The 20241-nt window shown below is 39.0% G+C and overlaps 2 protein-coding genes across 3 annotated transcripts; both read right to left on the bottom strand.

Annotated features, from left to right (window-relative positions):
• Positions 1-150: 150 nt before the first annotated feature.
• On the bottom strand, positions 151-5013 carry LOC139959052 (actin, non-muscle 6.2-like). The gene is made up of 5 exons (XM_071956591.1): positions 4637-5013; positions 2914-3071; positions 2297-2536; positions 1739-1985; positions 151-1480 (listed from the first exon to the last, which is right to left on the bottom strand). Exons 2-5 carry the CDS (start codon positions 3034-3036, stop codon positions 963-965), a joined length of 1128 nt encoding a protein of 375 aa, XP_071812692.1. The 5' UTR covers positions 3037-3071; positions 4637-5013; the 3' UTR covers positions 151-962.
• Positions 5014-8374: 3361 nt separating this feature from the next.
• On the bottom strand, positions 8375-14003 carry LOC139959046 (actin, non-muscle 6.2-like). Of its 2 annotated transcripts, none has more exons than XM_071956579.1 (5): positions 13846-14003; positions 12923-13085; positions 11168-11407; positions 10687-10933; positions 8375-9898 (listed from the first exon to the last, which is right to left on the bottom strand). In XM_071956579.1, the coding sequence occupies exons 2-5, from the start codon at positions 13043-13045 to the stop codon at positions 9381-9383; spliced, it is 1128 nt and encodes a 375-aa protein (XP_071812680.1). In that variant the 5' UTR covers positions 13046-13085; positions 13846-14003; the 3' UTR covers positions 8375-9380. The 2 variants fall into 2 exon arrangements, with proteins under 2 accessions (XP_071812680.1, XP_071812681.1); XM_071956580.1 differs by lacking the exon at positions 13846-14003 and adding an exon at positions 13619-13737.
• Between the last annotated feature and the right edge of the window lie 6238 nt (positions 14004-20241).

Below are 20241 nucleotides of genomic sequence, written 5' to 3'. Positions count from 1 at the left end.
CACCACATCTCCCAGGACTATTACAAAGTATGTGTGGGGGGGAGGGGGATTTCATCCTATTCATATGCGGTTTTTGTACCCAAACACAAAAGAAAACTTGGGACCTTTCAAATACACATCACAAGGAGTAAATAATGAAGACAAATGTGATTATCTTTTCATTCTTTTCTTATACCGATCACTACCACAACTTACACAAATTATACTTTTTCTCATACAAAATAAAAAGAAACCATTTCTTGTGGTAAAAAAAAAAAGTCTGAAAGAGCAGAAAACTAGCAATGCAACAGTACCCAATTAACATTGGAAACGGGACATACTATTGCAGTGCACAGCTTGTGCAAAGTGCCTGTCAGTTAACATAAAGACAAAACCCAGGAAAATGTTATATCCTCCAAGGGTTATGTCAACTATTTGTTTATAAAGTACCAAAATGGTGGATTATAATTTGTGCAAAACAAAGTCAATAGCTAAGCTTCCAACCAAGTCTGTTTCAAGAGAGGTGGGTACAACAAGCTACAAAAATGCATACCAACTTTGCTGAACTAGAAAACCTCCCCTGGTGGGGTTTGAAGTCGCATCACACAGACTCAACTGAATGTCAAGGTTTGCTTTATCAACACAAAACTGCCACGGGAGGTATTAAACCTTTCTCTCATTGGCAATCTCCCTTGTTTGGCAATAGACATACAAGTGATATGTCTGAACAGTCAAGTCAATCTTGTTAAATTTTCTCTACAAAACTAAAAATTTGCTTTTTGGTGAGCAATTCAAGACCAAGACCTCGGAAATTTATTAGTGGAATGCTGGCCCAAAAAGTTAGCAGAAATTGGTTGGACCAAAATGTGAGCAAGTTTTATATCTGCCACATCATAGCATGTTTTTTAGTGTTATATTTGAATGTCTTTGATTTTAAGTTTAACGGGGCATCAAGAATGCACCGTCACACATGTGTTCACAATTTAGAAGCATTTCCTGTGGACAATGCTTGGGCCAGATTCATCATATTCTTCCTTGCTGATCCACATCTGTTGGAAGGTGGAGAGAGATGCTAGGATGGATCCACCAATCCAGACAGAGTATTTCCTCTCTGGTGGAGCGATGACCTTGATCTTCATGGTGGGTGGTGCCAGGGCTGAGATTTCCTTCTGCATACGGTCAGCGATACCTGGGAACATAGTGGTACCACCGGAAAGGACAATGTTGGCGTACAGATCCTTACGGATGTCAACGTCGCATTTCATGATACTGTTGTACGTGGTCTCGTGGATACCAGCAGATTCCATTCCAAGGAAAGATGGCTGAAGCATAGCCTCTGGGCAGCGGAATCGCTCGTTGCCGATGGTGATGACCTGTCCATCAGGGAGTTCATAGCTCTTCTCCAATGAAGAGCTGGAGGCAGCGGTCTGCATTTCTTGTTCAAAGTCGAGAGCAACGTAGTTCAGTTTCTCCTTGATATCACGGACGATTTCACGTTCAGCTGCAGGGATCAAAAAATTAGGGCATGTTAAATGTCTGAAATTTCAGAAACAATAAGAAGCAAGGGATGCTGGGGAATATTATGTACCACACCCCCTCCCTTCCCCCTCCAGGAATATATGCTTCGCGAATTCTAAGAATTTGACAATCCGGGTAAAATGCTGGAAGATTGCAATACCTTACACTTCCCACTTCTATCCTACTGAAAAGGTGCAGGTCTCAACCTGTAAACTATAGGAATTAGAGTGAAAAATCTCACCTGTTGTGGTAAAGGTGTAGCCTCTCTCTGTCAGAATCTTCATAAGGTAGTCAGTAAGGTCACGTCCAGCAAGATCAAGACGAAGGATAGCGTGAGGAAGAGCATAACCTTCATAGATGGGTACTGTGTGAGAGACACCGTCACCAGAGTCCATGACAATACCAGTGGTACGACCAGATGCATACAGAGATAGCACGGCTTGGATTGCAACATAGAAAGCGGGGGTGTTGAAAGTCTCGAACATGATCTGTGAAAGTAAACAAAGATTAACATTGAAGTTGTGAATGATTTAGGGTGAGAACAAATATTTGATAAAACCACTAAGTCTGATAAGGTCTGATGAAAGCCCCTTACAGAAGATGTCACGTGGCAGGCATACCTAAGCATAGTTGCTTCATTCTGGTGATACATTGGGCCACTATCAACAGAGGTGGAAAAGAAGGGATCCTGTATAATTCACCCACCCCATCCGAAGAAAACCTGAACTGCCAGCTATGCGAGCGAGCATCGACACACTATAACTAAACAGCCCAATAGTTAATAAAGAAACTTGATTACCTGTGTCATCTTTTCCCTGTTGGCTTTAGGGTTGAGTGGAGCTTCTGTGCAGAGTACTGGGTGCTCCTCTGGGGCTACACGGAGTTCATTGTAGAATGTGTGATGCCAGATCTTTTCCATATCATCCCAGTTTGTGACGATACCGTGTTCAATTGGATATTTCAAGGTGAGGATACCACGTTTGCTCTGTGCTTCATCTCCTACATAGCTGTCTTTCTGTCCCATACCAACCATCACACCCTGTTCACAAGAGAAAAGGAAAAACAGTTAAATAAAAACCTTTGGATCCGTTTCATTTGCAAAAATGTACTACAATTTGGCAGGTACTATGAACAGCCTTACACCTAAAATCAAAAATTTTAACTACTGAATTAAATTATTCCTATGAAAAACCAGTAAACCACTCCTTTTGGTGTCTTTCATTTGCAATAAAGCAATGTACTGCGTGCATATGGAAGTAAAAAAATTTAAAAAGTTTTTTTTTTAACTACTGAATTAAATTATTCCTCTGAAAACTAGTCTCAACAGTAAACCACTCCTTTTGGTTGTATTCATTTGCAAATAAAGCAATGAACAGCATATGGAAGTAAAATTACAAAAACAATTATATTACTAACCTGATGTCTTGGCCTTCCAACAAGTGAAGGGAACACTGCACGTGGAGCATCATCTCCAGCAAAACCGGCTTTGCACATACCGGATCCATTGTCAATAACGAGAGCTTGTACTTCATCCTCCATTTTTGTAGTTGTGTTGGGTTGTGGTAGGTGATTGTCTGAAAATTAACAAAGTCAAAAACATGAAAACTAAACTCTGGTTCAGTTGGAAAAGTATTCACACCTATCTATGACCTATGCTGTTAAACAGTAATGAGGAAACTGACATACACACACTTTACTTTATATGATCTTCATTGCTAAAATAAAGTTGCAAGAGGTGAGCAGTCAGATAAGAATTTGTAAACCACATGCCCTTTTAAAGCACTGAACAAAAAAAGTGGGAGGAGCCAATAATATGCAAGAGATTCAAAGTGCTTCCTTTTGTGCAAACACCCCAATCAGGAAATACACCCACGGCTTTGCATGACGGCACTTGCAGGCCAAATTGTAGCAAACACCTTCCAAGGCTATCCCGAATGAACAAGGAACTGCAGCAATGTATGGATACATACAGTATGCAACTATATTTTGGGTGTGTTGAAATGTGATCTATAAATAATGGATTTTTTTTATGAGCAACAAGAAGCACCACAAGAAGTTAGTCCCACACAGCCTATGCCTTAACACAGGAGCCTATGCATTAACACACCAAGTCGCCTATATGACTATCCCAAGTTACCTACATGTACATGCCACACCTTAAAATAAATCATTACACGTACAATGACTACACGTACAATGTGAAAGGTTATGCCTTAATCTGACAGCCTGATGGCTAATGAAATGCACAAAATGTCTGCCCTATCATCCAAATCTTACATTAATTCAGTTGGTATGAGCCTATGAGGATTGAACTTAAATTAAGCGACATGCTATGGCATTCTTAGTACATACTCTGGCAAACACATAAGTTTCAAAAAGATTTCGAATTGTCATCAAATAGTATGTTTATATAACATTTTACAAATGAGAATACATAATACATACAATATACAATAAACGTAATATGTTATACAGATGTTTCAATAACATTCTTCGGAAAATATTCAAAGGAACCGCAAATATGATTATGAACAATCATGCCAACATATAGCCACACTCCGTCCACTTTCCTAGTGACTAACATTTGATGTTATTAAAACGCCATTGATAATGTTAATAACATTTGTGCAAACATTTTCCTGATATTTTAAAACATAGAATGTGTTGTGTTTGCCGAGTATCCTGTGTAGGCCTATACTGGCTTCCCAATCTGAACAAAGTGCCAACGGTTATAGAAACTCAAACCCTGGAACTGCACATGCACCTAGCCTACGCATAAATGCAAGTTACGTTTGAAATATGGGTAGATTCTTTTCCACACAGATCAACTAAGCTATTAGATTAAACAGTATAATATGATCAAATTGAAATTTACGATGTAACCTTTAAATTTAAAACGTAAGCAATTATCGTACAATTATAGTGTAGCGCAGGCTACATATACACGTGGGGTAACGCCCCTTATACTAGTTATACAGCAAAACCACGTGTGGATTGTATCTACCTAACTGTTAAGGCCTTTGAATTGCACGTTTCTGAGCAAGGTAATGTTGGAAACCTTTGCGATTGCTAAATTCTAAAAAACAGTGTTCTAGGTATTCATTAAAGTGTCAAAATTTATGAATAAATTAAAACTTACATAGAAGGTTCTTGAGATGTGCGCTTCTGCCGGTTGCAGGAGTTGTAGTGAAGCAGACGAATAGGGAATGAGGAAGAAGTACTTGCTGTATTTAAGCCAAACCGTTGCATATCATTAACATAATGAGGTTCAATTACAGGTAGCATACCATATATGGAGTTCTATTTTATGAGTAACGCGAATCGCCGAAGGGTTAAAGGTTGAACTATCGGAGCGTTTCATAAACAACAGGATTGTACTTACGAAATTTGTTAATCAGATCAATCGCAACGTACCAACATTTTATCAACTGAAATTCGAAGAAACTAGTTAAAAAAGGAGTTTTCAGCAGGACGCTAGCGCATTAAAACGTAGAGTAGTGCATTGTACATGCAGGACGAAGCTGATTGTCTACAGATTTATACGTAGAGCCTGTAGCAACACCTCACCAATTCGATAGAAACGAAAGTACTTTTTTTCGTTAACTTTCTTTGTACTAGACGAGTAATGTTATTTTGGAGCCATTTACAGTTGCCTGTTTATAATATTTAAGTTGCAAATGTGCACATATAGTTGGACTGGAGAGGGTGGTGAGGGAAATGAAACCACGCCCTAAATATATTCTAATGACCGCCCCTTACTCAGTCTGCCAAACTAGAGTTCATGGCTACAAGATCGCCAAGAAGCACAGTGCATGTCAATTAGTTCTCTTACCGAGTTGTTAATACATAAAACTCTATTCCTGAGGTGGTCGTCTTTGCAACTTCATTGAATGATCTCAAGGCAACGTTGGACAACCACTGGAATCTAAATGATGAGGAACTGTATAGTTTTTAGGCAATTTGAGTTGTACAGTGTATCATTAGTGTGCAATATTGCTGTTAAAGTTTATTTCTGTTTTGGAACTTTGTACCTCTTTTGTGCTGAAGTTGGGAGGGTTTAAATTAAAAAGGACTTTCCTTTCTTGGACCACATCAATAGTCAAGTAACGCTGCCGTAAAGTAACATTACCGTAAAGGAACAAACCTTATAACCACTTGATATGACTGCATGTATGGGCAGAGCCAGGCTGATCAATTAATCCTAGCCTCGGGTACCAAAAAAATGTTCCACTATATATCTCCTGTTGGCTAAATGATGTGCCATATGCAAATATCATGCCCTTATAGTCTTTATAGTTCCTCTAAATACTCATACTTCAATATAACGCCGTATATCGGGTTGCTTGTTTCAAGCTCATGCATGGCCGTCAGTTTCATGATTCCCTGTAGCAACCCGCCCCTGAATTTACCACCTCACGCACCAGGAATCAACGTTTATGGCAAGCCATGTGGGACAAACACTGCATAATATATCCGCGTATTAATTCGAATATATACGCGTATAATAGCCAGGTCGTGGTTCCGCATGCATTATGCATATTTAGGTTGCACAATTAAGAGTTATTTGAGTTTATAACAAAAAAATGGACTATAGTGACTCTAAGGGATACATGTTAATGATATTCAACAAATGAAGCAGGTCCACAAAGTATTTTTTTTTTCTTCAGCGAAGTAACATTACCGCTTCACGATATTTATAATACAACCTAATTGAGGTCAATTTGGAAGAAGAAGGAAGTATAAACACGTGATATGAACTGTGTGATGCGGAAGAAGAAACTCCCCTCCCCCATTGTGATATGTTACATGTATGGGGTGTGTATATGAGGGGATGGGGCTGGAAGATGTCAAAAGTCACTTTGCATCTCTCCGCCTTTTATCCCTTTTCCCATCCCCAATTTAGTGGACCCGTACGTCTATAACAACACTGATCCGTCATACACACGGCTTTGACAAAGCAACAGTGTATGTAACACATTGCTTTATTTTCAAGTTAAACGGCGACGAAGCCATGGGACAGGTTTAACGTGTCCCTCGCGCAATGTCTGTGAGAAACATAGGAATGCCAAAATATAAGAAAAGGACCCTTTTTCACTTTTTGCGATTAAAATGTGCGCTCTCGCTATCTAGAATGTACTCTTTAAATCCAAAAAATTGTAATTAAGAATTGCCCTGTCGTTGTAAACCTAGCATAAATAGGAGTCAAAAAGTGTCGTTTTCTTGACAAATAAAAAAAAAAACCCATTGCAATACTGGAAATTGTTTAATACGGAATCATTAGTGGATCAATTTTGTCAAAATGTTTTGAGGTAACTTTGCGCCCCCCCCCCATCAAAGTAATATATATGTCTCACTGCCCCTCGAAGAGTGTCCCCACGCCCCCCCTCCCCACAACCCCCAAACTGAATTAGGTAGTGTTTTGAAACTGTATGGAATCACCAGAGGCGAAACAAGGATTCTAGGGTCATTCATTTAGCCGATTCCCATGTAGGGGGGCTGGGGATCCTTCGACAAGAACAACAACTTAATTAGAGGTCAAATGGTGCATTCTGGCACATAGTCTAGACTTTCAATTAGGTCTACATAACTAGCTTTAAACGCAAGTTTGTACTAATAAATGCTTTGTGTTAGGTTGAAAAAATGTGGAGGGGACGTACTTCCTCGACTGAACGCCCAAAAAAAATCAAAAAACAAAAAAGTACGATCGGAGGTGGGGCTATCCCCTCCCCACACCCTTTGCGCGTGTCACTGGGTCAGAGTTTTATCAATTATAATAACTCAACCAAACCATATAACCTGTTGTCATTTTGTCGGAATATCCAACATACTATTGTGATCAAAGTCATCCTTTAAAGGGATCTTCTGGGGTATGAAGCTGGCTGCTTAGCATAATTGTTGGAAAAAATCTGCGTCTGTAGGACAAAACGAGATCTTCATATTACTTTGTATTGCAAAGATGTTGAGTTTTGTTGGTGATATTTTGTAAATGCATCTGCAACAGCGAAGTGAAAGTGGTTTATATTGATAACATGACAATGATTTATCCAAAGAGTGATATTAGTTGCAAAATTTGAGGATAGTATATCTACAGAGAACGTTTGTGGAACAAAGCAAACATTCCAAAGCTTTTGAAGCCCATATCTCCTTTGATGCCATCATATACTCAGTGGTTAACGCCTTACATAGCTCAATGATTAACGCCGGTGCCTTCCAATCATAAGGTCAGAGTTCGAGTCACTCCCAGATTAATGTATGTCGTCCAGTTACAGAGTTGTTGACAATTACAATTCATAATCATGGACGTTAAATATGAATCTAAGAGACTGACTTCGGTCAGCTTGCGGCTTTGATGATGGCTTCTTCGCGAGTTCCTGCTTGCAGGAGGATCTAATATACATACATATACCACCCATCTATTGCCTTGAGTAAGGGAAAGTTTAGCTATGCTTTTATCTTAGTGCTAATGTTGACTTCTTAGGGACAAGATATTTAGATGTTAGTTAGCTAAGATTGTGTAATATATTTCTGTACAAATTTAGTTTCATGAAAGGGAAGCAATTAGGTAGGTGCCTTTAATGCAATGACACCAGCCAAGACAGCAGTGGGGAGGGGTGGGGGGGTAGGGAAGAGGGTTACATCACCCAGTTCTTAGTAAGAGGTTATGGGTTGGTGAGAGGCTGTATCAAATAACAATGTTCAAGTATGATTTTGCGCAAGTCATTTCAATCAGTCTATGATACTTATCTTAAAAGTTATATATAACTTTGAATATATTCATGTTCGGATTAGGGGGGGAGGGGATATGAAGCAAAATTCTAGGCAATTATTCTTAAGGTATTTGAAGCAGTCGATGTCATAAAAAGAGACAAATGAAATGTCATGTTTCTTATTTTTATGTTTCTTGAATAAATAACAAGAACTTTTAATGATGGTGGTAATATTTAATACTTAAATAAATCTTTTAATGACAGGTTAAACGTTGGAAGTAGGTAAGAATTCTGTGCATGTATGCTTAGAATTTTGTTTCTAACCAAGATGTTGAATAAAGCACTGTTTTGACAGTGTTAATTAATACATTTATACAATGAGTGACAGTTTATGACAAACTTCTATCACTGATCCTAGTTAAAGAAGCAAAATGGTAGAAAAATATTACAAAGAAAGTTACTTTTTTACAAATTGTGCACATGAAACTTTACAGAGATTACAGGTCTCATATTGCATTAGAAAACTTGTTTCTTTGGAAATCATGCAAGCTGCCTATTTAGAATTTGAGATATGCTTATAGGCTGCAAGAAGTTTAAAGATAAAAAAAGAAAAAGTAGAGGGTTGTGATAGTTTTGTTCTGTCACTACAGGTGACCACATTTGAACCCTTCTTGCACACATATATATCCCTATGAATCAGTGGCGGAGCCTCCATACAGTCAGAGGGGGTGAATGCCCCCCCCCCCCCTGACGGACTCAAATGGACACAGCTGGCGCCCTTTTCAGCTTTTTACCACTCTTGACTTATTTGCAATTATTGACTTTTTTTATTGCGCTCTCAAATACCTATTGACATTTGTCACATTTTGTTGGTGTAATTTTCTGACAAAATGGCAATGACACCTACTGTATTTATTCTTCGTTTATCTGCAAATTAGCAAGGCCCGGAAAGGGTCATTTCCGGCGATCTAGGGAGTATCTTTACTCAAAACATTTCTGTTCGCTCCGCGCCAACTTGTGGTGGCGCTCCGCTTAGATAGTGTCGAAAGCGCCCCTACAGACCATTTTAGCCCCCCTGACCAATACCCCTAGCTCCGCCACTGCTATGAATAACTGCAGTATATAGTCTCAAAGGTCTTTAGCCCTTTTGTTATTGTTCTTGGCAAGTTCAGCAATTTAGAAGCATTTCCTGTGGACAATGCTTGGGCCAGATTCATCATATTCTTCCTTGCTGATCCACATCTGTTGGAAGGTGGAGAGAGACGCAAGGATGGATCCACCAATCCAGACAGAGTATTTCCTCTCTGGTGGAGCGATGACCTTGATCTTCATGGTGGGTGGTGCCAGGGCTGAAATTTCCTTCTGCATACGGTCAGCAATACCTGGGAACATAGTGGTACCACCAGAAAGGACAATGTTGGAATAAAGATCCTTACGGATGTCCACGTCGCATTTCATGATACTGTTGTACGTGGTCTCGTGGATACCAGCAGATTCCATTCCAAGAAAAGATGGCTGAAGCATAGCCTCTGGGCAGCGGAATCGCTCGTTACCGATGGTGATGACCTGTCCATCAGGGAGTTCATAGCTCTTCTCCAATGAGGAGCTGGAGGCAGCGGTCTGCATTTCTTGTTCAAAGTCGAGAGCAACGTAGTTAAGTTTCTCCTTGATATCACGGACGATTTCACGTTCAGCTGCAAGGAAATGACAGAGGTTTGTTATTGTTCATCATCAAGTATCAAGATTGACCCTCACATCCTACCAAAAACCTGCTTAAAGGGTATAACAAAGACTAAGATTTAAACTATATATATTACATAGAAAGATAAAAGATTCACATTGTTCTGAATCCCACTTTGATAGCTTGTTCCTTTGCTGAGATGATAATTCGTTTGATATGTTATTAATTATGTATGGATAAGTATAAAATAACTTTCAAAATATTTGGTGAAGTCACATCATTGCATTTGAATGATGGCAATATGATAAAGGAGTAATGATTTCATGCAAACAACAAAGTAACAAGCTATCAAGCTTGGAAGTGAAGAACTGCTTCGTTGGTGTAGCTGTGGGAGGTGTTCCCCCAACCCCCACTCTCCACAAGAAAATCTCGGCAAAATGTTTCTTTCTAGAAAATACTGCCCGTCTAGAAAAGTTCTGTGCCATTTAAAAAGTAATGTCTAGCAACGCCCCTGAACCATTCTTAGTTTCACAAGCTCAGTAAACTTGATTACATTATTCATTTAAAAGTAACAGTAGAGTCTTCATATGTTCTGAACATAATTTAACATTCTCTAGATTTAAGGAATATTTAGGAATACTACCACATTAACATCTAAAACATTACGTCTGCGATGTGCATTAGTAGCGAGAGTCTTTATATTCACATCAAACTTACAAAGATGCTCCCCAGTTGAGAGTGGGGTCATTTGGCTTAGCTGCACAAATTTGCTGTATATTATATTATGCTTGTAACACGTACCTGTTGTGGTGAAGGTGTAGCCTCTTTCTGTCAGAATCTTCATAAGGTAGTCAGTAAGGTCACGTCCAGCAAGATCAAGACGAAGGATAGCGTGAGGAAGAGCATAACCTTCATAGATGGGTACTGTGTGAGAGACACCGTCACCAGAGTCCATGACAATACCAGTGGTACGACCAGATGCATACAGAGATAGCACGGCTTGGATTGCAACATAGAAAGCAGGGGAATTGAAAGTTTCGAACATGATCTGAGGAGAACAACATGATCTTAAATTTAATATTAAAAATATTGGGTGAGGGGAGGGGAAGTAAGGGGAGGATCAACCAGTGAATAATTATTGGTAAGTTAGAAAGGGGGTGAGGTCTAAGGAGAGATGGAAAGAGAGCTTAACAGGTAGCATGTTGGCCATGAAATTTCTTTGGCAAGTAATGCTGATTGTTGATACATATTAGGGGCCCAGTGAGGAAATGATTGTATTTACCTGTGTCATCTTTTCCCTGTTGGCTTTAGGGTTGAGTGGAGCTTCTGTGCAGAGTACTGGGTGCTCCTCTGGGGCTACACGGAGTTCATTGTAGAATGTGTGATGCCAGATCTTCTCCATATCATCCCAGTTTGTGACGATACCGTGTTCAATTGGATATTTCAAGGTGAGGATACCACGTTTGCTCTGTGCTTCATCTCCTACATAGCTGTCCTTCTGTCCCATACCAACCATCACACCCTGAATTAAAGGAAAAAACAAAACAAACTTGTAAGGCCGTATATCATCCTGTTTAATTAGACAGTTGAGATGTATCAGAGCAGGGAGTTGTTATTCCATAACAACTCCCTGATCAGAGTTGGCCATACCCTACTGTTTGTATTCTACATTGTTTGTTTAATACATTGTTTGTATTCTTCATTGTTCATAACAAACAGCTGCAGAAGGGAATCACCAGCTCCTTTTTCTTTTTTATGAACTGGATTAAATTTGGGGAGAAAACAATGTGATGTCATTTTTAATATATATGATGTTCTCTCTTAAGTAACACAACCTTTTAAAAACGAGTCTTGAAGTAAACGGTTTGAATTTAGTACCCAACACTTGTGCTCAAAATTGTATACTGTGAGTTAACATGCACTGTACGAACTGCACCTACCCTCAACTGTTCCCTAACAACCATGGTTAAATAGATAGGAGTAGCATGCAAATAATCAAGCTCCCACAACCCTCCCTAATTCTCTCTCCATTGTCCCCCCCACTATGCACCCCTAACTCCTGTAACCCCCCCCCCCCCCACAATCCGCCCTAATATTCTAAGATCAAACATTGGCCAGACTAACTTTGTAAGCTATGATATTGAACTATATGTTTCCTGGCTAATAATTTGTTCTTTACACTGTAAGCGTCTGCCAAACAAAGTTCTTACTGTTTTTACTCGAATGTTATATGAACACCAAACACAACATATAGACCAAAAGTTGCAAAGCAATGGTATTTCCATAAAAAAAATGTCTGGATTATTATTTCTGTTTTCCTTCTTACTTTATTTGTGCAGCTTGAAACTTGTTTGTCACAAACATGCCCCTCAGGAATGGGTCAAAAGCCTATAAAATATCAACTTAGCATTGCATTGTCTGATGAAGCAAACACCTACACATGTCACACCACACCCAAATATGAATTATTCAACAGCAAAAAGTAGGGGCGGAGCTTCTACGACCTCCATGGCAATTCAATTCATGGCCACATGCATAGGCTAGGCGGGGACTTCAGCAGCAAATGAACATGTGTTTAGCAATACTCTCACAGGTTTCGCTGGCATTCAACTTCTGAGTAAAAGTCTACTGTAGTGTTGTGTCTGTTACTATGTACAAGTTCATACAATTCTATAGATATTTCAGTTCCATAAATGGTCATGTATACTCACTCTTATTTGCATATCTTTGGTTAGTAGGAAATTCAAGATATGGATTGAATAACTACAATATAGGGAAAATACTCTAGTACTATTACCATGCAGTTGCACAGCAATTAAAAGCCAGTATGTTTGTGCATACTGGCACAGCTAAGCATTGTTGACAGTAAGTGGCTATGAGCAACTTTAGTGGCTATAGTCAACCATCACATGAACTTAAATGAAACTTACAATCTGCAAATGCAAGGCTTTTGAGCCAAACTCATGCTACACAGCTTATACAACTAGAATTGTCATTGATTGCACAAAGATTGAAATTGGAGAATTTTAAGACATACCTGATGCCTTGGTCTTCCAACAATTGATGGAAACACTGCACGAGGGGCATCATCTCCAGCGAAACCAGCCTTGCACATACCGGATCCATTGTCAATAACAAGAGCTTGTACTTCATCCTCCATTGCTATTTGTTTTGTGGTTGTTTAATAAGTGTAAGAAAATCTGTTGGAAGATTTGGGAGAAATTAATTTCAATTAAATTTTTTTTTAATATAGTTCCCATTTGTTATAATGACAATATTTGCTTTATCAAAGAATCAAAAGTATCAAAGAATACTTTTAGCTACTTGTTGGTGTCATTGCCATGTTTTGGATAAATTTTAGAATTTTGAAAACATATCAGGTTGAATTTTTACACATCATGTATTCTTGAAATACCAACATATGGGGATAATCTTCTAGCTAAAGTAAATACAAATGACATCTAGCAGATCATATTCAAATGCCTAAACTTGTGTTAAAGAGGTGTTTCTTTTTCCAATTTCAATTACAAAACTTTTATGATATTGAAGTTTGAATAACTAACATATCTTATCTCATGTGATTTATTAAACCTGACAAGTAAATTTCCTTCTGATACGAAGATCTCATTGATAATTATAATACAGTATGTGTGTCTAACTAGGTTCAATGTCCAACACACACGATAACTGCACCTAGTATAGTCTAACTTCCTCAATCCCAGTTTCAATTTACCCTCTTTCGCTCTCTTTCTCCTGCTCTGACAGTGTATGTAATTATTAACAAGCAGCATACACACGTACAAGGCAAGTGTAGAGACCTCAATAGACGCGAAAGCGTTACGTAGAAATTTTAAACCCCAGGAATTCACACAGAGTTCACACGTTAAGAAGATCAACAAAGGAAGTAATTAAAGTCGGTTCCAACTCTTTCAGTTTGAAAATGGTTTTTCTTTGGCTTACCTGAATTTGAAAATTCTTTCTAGCAGCGAGACAAGTCCGTCTTTGCATGTGTATCTGTAGGAGCAGTTTAGTTTCATCTACAGTAAAACCAGCCATTTTATGGAGGCTCTACCAGTAAGAGTTCAAAGCTCATTAGTACCCGGGGGTGTACGTAACATGTGGCATACCAAATATGGCAAAATAAACGTCGATGTGGGCGGAGTTATATGAATACAAATTAATCATGAATTAGTGAGTAGTTTGGGAGTGGTCGGTAAACATAGTAACCGGTCGTTGTCATGGTATAAATTGACCAGCTGAAATTGCTAATTTGGGGGAATACTTCAGCGTTCTCTATGCATGTTGTCCGTTGTAAACCAAGTTCCCTAGCATGTTACACTATATATGCAAACTACAAAGGAAGAATTGATGTAACCCTGGTGCTATATAGCTAGTACAATCGGGATTGAAACTGATATGAATGTGCGAGGCAATATGAACAAACAACTCATTAATTGCAGGATATATATGCACAGTTCACACATAGAGAGTTTCCTGTGGCGGAAGGAACCAGAGAATATGTTACTTTCACTATGTAGAGGGCTAATATACGTATTGATAATTCTGTGGTCGATTTCTATACAGAAAATGTTGTCTTTCACTCAGTATCTGATGTCACCATGTGAAATCCTGGAAATATTACAGGACAGTACTTGATATTTGATAGTTCGATTATGCATGTTTTACATGAATAGCAGCCATAGATTCACTTGCACGTAAGGCCGAGGGCAAATTTCCAGGGACGTATAGCGTCCCATTGGCCGATGAACATATGCATCATGGGTAGCCCCGTAAATGGGTTTGAGTGGACCATCGAATGGTGACTGGCGGGATGAGCCTGGATGGTAATTTCTTATATCTTATGCTTACAAGTAGCCTATAGAGTACAGTGGGCTCATCCACGCGATAATACCCATGCATCCAGCCCCCCCCCCCCCTCCGCCCGATCACCCGATAGCGCGGTCTGAACGATTATATAAGAAACCTTCAAAACATGACTGCAAAGTCATACCATTCATTATAATTCCATGACAGTGGAAGAGATCCTGGCTCGCTCTACCCGATACACGGCCTCCCCGTCCTACAATTACGTTGGCATATATACACCGTCTCCATATTCCTCCCTCCGGAAATTCAGCTATGTGACGATACAGCTCAGCCTGTATGGAGCCAACCGTTCCGTAGACCAATTGTTCCAAATCTTTTCATTTCTGTCCTAGACGTAAACAAATTTATATGGTCAGCATATTATTGCGGCCAATGCTATGTTCAGCTGCTTCCTTCTTACGAAGTCAGAAGTTATAACAAACAACATGCCCAGCGAATTTTCCCTCCCAAGAGGAACCTGCTGAAAAGTAAACGGCGCAATTTAAGACCAGGCACCGTTATAACTATTTGATCTAAACGCAGTTCCTGTTCATTTCAGGCAGGGACGGCGGAGCCAAATGTGGGATGGGGGGGGGGGATGTGAAGATGGGAGTAGGGGGTTCCCTTTTCAGAAATGAGAAGTGTCTCATTTTGTTGTGATTTTTGCAACCTCCTGGTATTTATTCACGTAATTGTATGTACAGTTCAATAAAGTGGAATGTAAGGAAAGTAACAATTAAACTTTTACTTTTACAATTTCCCCCACACAAAACATTTTGACTGCTATAGAAGACTATATGAACTTATTCACGAATTCATCGATCGTTGAATTCTCGAGAAAGTGCACTTTTGATAAACATTTAAACAATATTAGTTTAAAAATATGCCGTTTTATTGGAAAAACAATCACATACTAGAGTTTATGGTAGGCTACATCAATTTGTTAAGGCGTTTGAGGTGATAGGTTGGTTCGCCCCTCAAATCAAAGTCACGTGTGCCACTGGCCTTCGAAGTTTGTATCCCCCTCACCCCTCCCTAAAAAGTTGAACCCTCTTTCGTGCCCGCTTTTAATCAATTAGTTGCGGCGGGTGTTATCATCATCGCAACAATCATCATTTAATTCTAAGGTAACCTTAATCAGGCCTCAAAACTTGTCCAAAAGTTCGGCGATGTTTGATTCCCTCCCCCCCCCCCCCCCCCAATAAAAACAGTTAATACGCAATTACGTGAAATGAAAAGATCTACTGCAGGGGCACAATTGGGCGCATTTTGGAATCGTATTCAGTGACTGATAAAACATAAACAATGGCACTTTTCCAAAAATTACCCTCTCCGCACCCTTACCAGGCTCTACCAGGTTGCATTTTACAATATCCTCTTGTATAAATTTGCATTTCCTAAATATTTTTATTCAGGAAGGCCCCTATACCCTAAATGGTGATCTGCTGGAAATTTTGTAACCTCCGTCCGGTGAATACACGAATTACGTAGCCCTAGTAGAATGGAGGTGTTGTCACAGTTAAATTCCAAGCAAGGGCCGTCCTGCACAGTTCGTGTCAACGGAATAATAGGCTGATCGATTCTACTTGTTGTTATTTTTCTCGCTAAATGACACCTATAACAATCAAGTGCCTTATTTGAAATTCCAATAACAAAGCACCGGTTCAAATATACGAATGAGTCAATGAAAAGACTCCCTTTTGTAATGCATTGCCAAAGAATTAACTCACTTCGTATCGCAAGGTCACACCTTTTAAATTGCATAGAACGAATATTTCAGTGACCAAATTAGCCGATTGCCAGCATATTTACACCGATTTGAATGACGCTTTTCCTGTTCAGCGTGCACATGCACAGTCGTCTGTGACTGTGAGCTGTGTTATAATACTACAGGCTGACTCAAGGTTCCTTCCCTGGGCTGACATAATACAAATTAAGAACACATTAATTCAGATATACATGTATCTACGCTGATTTGAATGATGCTTTGCTGTGTTCAACGTCTCACAATCGTCTGTGAGTACTGTGAGCTGTATTATAATGCTATAGGCTGACACAAGGCTTCCTCCCTGCATGGGCTGACGCTATACAGAGTAATAGCACCTTAATTCAGATAAACAAATTAAATATGAAATTATATCGTAGAAATGCTTGCCCTAATTAAGGGTTTTCGGTAATGAAAACACAATTTCACAAGACTCACTTTGTGGGCCTATTTGTGGAAGGCCTATATGAATAATGAACCAATGTTGGGGATGTTCTTTAGAAGAGGAAGGAGGAGTTGGGTTCGAAGAACACTTATAGGGGAGGGTGGTGGTGGGGGTGGGGTGGTGGTGGGATGGGGGGTGTTGCATGATGATAGAATGTTGCATTGGTGACCGTGTTGTATGTATAGTCCACAAAGGATGCTCATCGGTCTACCGTCATTATGCACAGTTTATGTATAAGAAGAAGGATTCATGCAGTGGCGTGTGAATAAGTAATGAGTCTGGTGCGCTGCATAGCAGAAGGCTTTACTTACTGGGAAAGGTGATATTTGTGTGTGGTTCCTGTACTGCGTTAAGAACCTGGCTAAATGTTTCAATATTAAATTGGGGGGGGGGGGATATTAATTCCCCGACACGTATTGAGATTTTTCGAACAATTATCACGAGTCTGTGTATGATTACATGAAAATTGACGAAACTAGTAACCAAAGCGGAACGTGATGCGTGTCATCATTTTGAACTGAAAGCCTCAGTATCAGTTTCCGTATGAACTCGTAACGGTCATCAGTGTTGGTCCCAAATATGCTAGAAAGTCGAATACTGGTCACTAATGCTCCCGACTTCAGCTAACGATCACGACCTTAGTACAAATTAGTACTTTTCAGCTTCACCGAAGGTCAGTTCTGTTTTACCTCCATGGTTAAACTAGCTTAATTGTTTACAAGAAACTAAATTTCCGTTTTAAACCAGTCTGGTGATTAACATCAGTTATATGCCTAGCAGGAAGCGTTCTTTGTTCCGTTTTTCGACTGAAATACAACACCCACACATGACAACTGGTCAACTACCCATTCCCTTCCAATTGATCCTTTCTGCTGGACAGGATTTCGGTCATCCATAGGAAGGGGTCGGTACAAGTTATGGTACACTAACTTTTCAAGTGCATATTTGTCAGAGAAAGATATTTCATGATGCATCATAAAACAAATGCAATGCTATCTTAACTTTCAACCCATTTACTTACCGTCTTGAGAGCCATGTTAGTATTGCTAGGGTCACACTGGCAATCAAGGGAGTGTTAGGTCCACTCAAGGGTGAATGATTAGGTGAACAGCTTACCCATTCCCCTTTTCGTTTTTTTTATATTCTTTTTCCCTCCAGTGTATATATTAGAACTCAGATGCATACAAAATGACACTCGAGTCTAAAGCGCATATTGGATTGATCATATTGATCAACGTTATTATCAGGATCAAGTTTTACTAAACTACAAAATACCTGAGAACCAACGATATAATAAATTCGAATTCACAAATACGATAAAACGTGCGAAGCGTGTCCAATAAGGCATGTATAGCATATCGTTAGATATTAGGACTGGTCACGTCATATCCTTTTAAATAACATCGCATTGAGACCAGACGCAGGAATCACCCCAGCTTTGACTAATGTTTAGTCATCCATCTGTAACACAAAGTATGGGTCTGTTTTGGTAGGACAATCTACTTCATTAGTGGAGTATGCTTTATAATGAAACAAGCAACGGAGACACGCTACAGAAGTCTTAGTCACCCAATGAAGTCTTGGGAAGGATCAGAGTAAATTGAAGGAAAGTCATAGATAGCTAAAAAAGAAAAGGAATGAAAATAAAAGATGAGAATCGTGGTATCAACAAATTAATTAAATTGAAAGTGTGATGAACCTTGTGATCCACAGGGCTTTTATTTTTTAGGGTTTAACCTTATAATTCCGCCGAAGGCTTTGCTCAATTTGTGGAATTTGTTTAAACTGGAGAGATAACAGTTTTTCTCTGTTCAGACTATAATGCGGTACTTTTATTTCTGTGACTGAATCACCTTCCTATATACGCACAAGGACTTGGAGTAATTTTCTAAAATAATAGTATGGCAATACTATTAGTACACTGAAGTGGGTTAGTTCTAATCAGCCCTTTGTGCACGGGAGGGAGGGAGGCTAACACGTTATAATATCCAGGGGGAGGGATTCCCCTCGCCTTTGAGAAATGAAGGGTGCTTAGATACAGAATGATACTATAGATTTGGGAACTGAACATTTCAGAAAGTATTATTCTATAGATGATCAATACATTGAAGAAATTGTACTTCATTATGTAAGAGGGATTTTGACTGATCCTGACCATCCTCTCCATAAGTATTACACCACTCCACGTAGGTTGTATACCCTACCTCGTATGCGTACTGAACGCTTTAGACATTCTTTTTTTACCGAGGAGTATAAAGCTTTTGAACTGTCATATAACTAGATGATATTTTTATCATATTTTTTGTATATATATTATGCATATTTTTAAGCTGCGGAATCCATTTTATTATATCTTCATTTTATGATTGATATCAATAAATTTTACTTTACTTTACTTTACTGACAAATTTTCAACTTTGATGCTTGAATCGCACATAGACCTGAATAATGTTTATTTATGTACCATTCCCCACCCACCCCCACCCACCCCACCCCCCGGTTCGAAACGGTAATTATTACCTTATTCGACGATATTTACCTATACCATGAATGAATTACGTGGTCATTATACATTAAGAAAGTAAACATTTGTATAATATACAAGAAAACATGTAACTTGGGACAACTTGGTACAAAATGTTAGTTAGGCTACACTGTATTGTTTTTGTACCGTGCGAGAAAGTGATATCCTCATCGTTTTCCCACAGTTTCAAATCACTGCTGTTTTGAAGTGACATGTATTAAGTCATGTCAGTTTATGACATTATAACAGCCTAGATACTGGTACGATGTAAAAGAAAAACCTATCAATTCGACAGAATACAAAACCATACAGGATGTGGTTTACAGTCCTCACAAACATGCTTGTCAGCAATTAATAATCATTAAGGACTGTAATGATCACCCACGACATACACAGTCATTTAGTTAATATTCAAGCAGACAAATAAATGAAACACAGAGAAATGAAACAAGATCGGAACTGAGGATAGAATGCTCGGTTAAAATGTGATATAGAACTGTCATAGGTGACAAAATAGTTTAAAACTGAGCTTTCATAAACCGTAAACAATTAAAATGATAACAACTTCGCTATTCTCGCTAAGTCAGTTGTTATAAGTGACCTAATAAGTCAGACACTATACAAAAAATATTTAGATATATAAAATAATAGCAACCATGGCAATGCTTCGTTCTTGTTATATATGAACTTATACTTTTATTACGGCTAATACATATTTCTTCACAAGAAATCACTCAAACTCCCCTGCACCATCGA

Source organism: Apostichopus japonicus, chromosome 18, assembly GCF_037975245.1.
Source record: "Apostichopus japonicus isolate 1M-3 chromosome 18, ASM3797524v1, whole genome shotgun sequence".
Taxonomy (NCBI): Eukaryota; Metazoa; Echinodermata; class Holothuroidea; order Aspidochirotida; family Stichopodidae; genus Apostichopus; species Apostichopus japonicus.
This window is presented reverse-complemented; position numbering and strand designations above follow the sequence as displayed.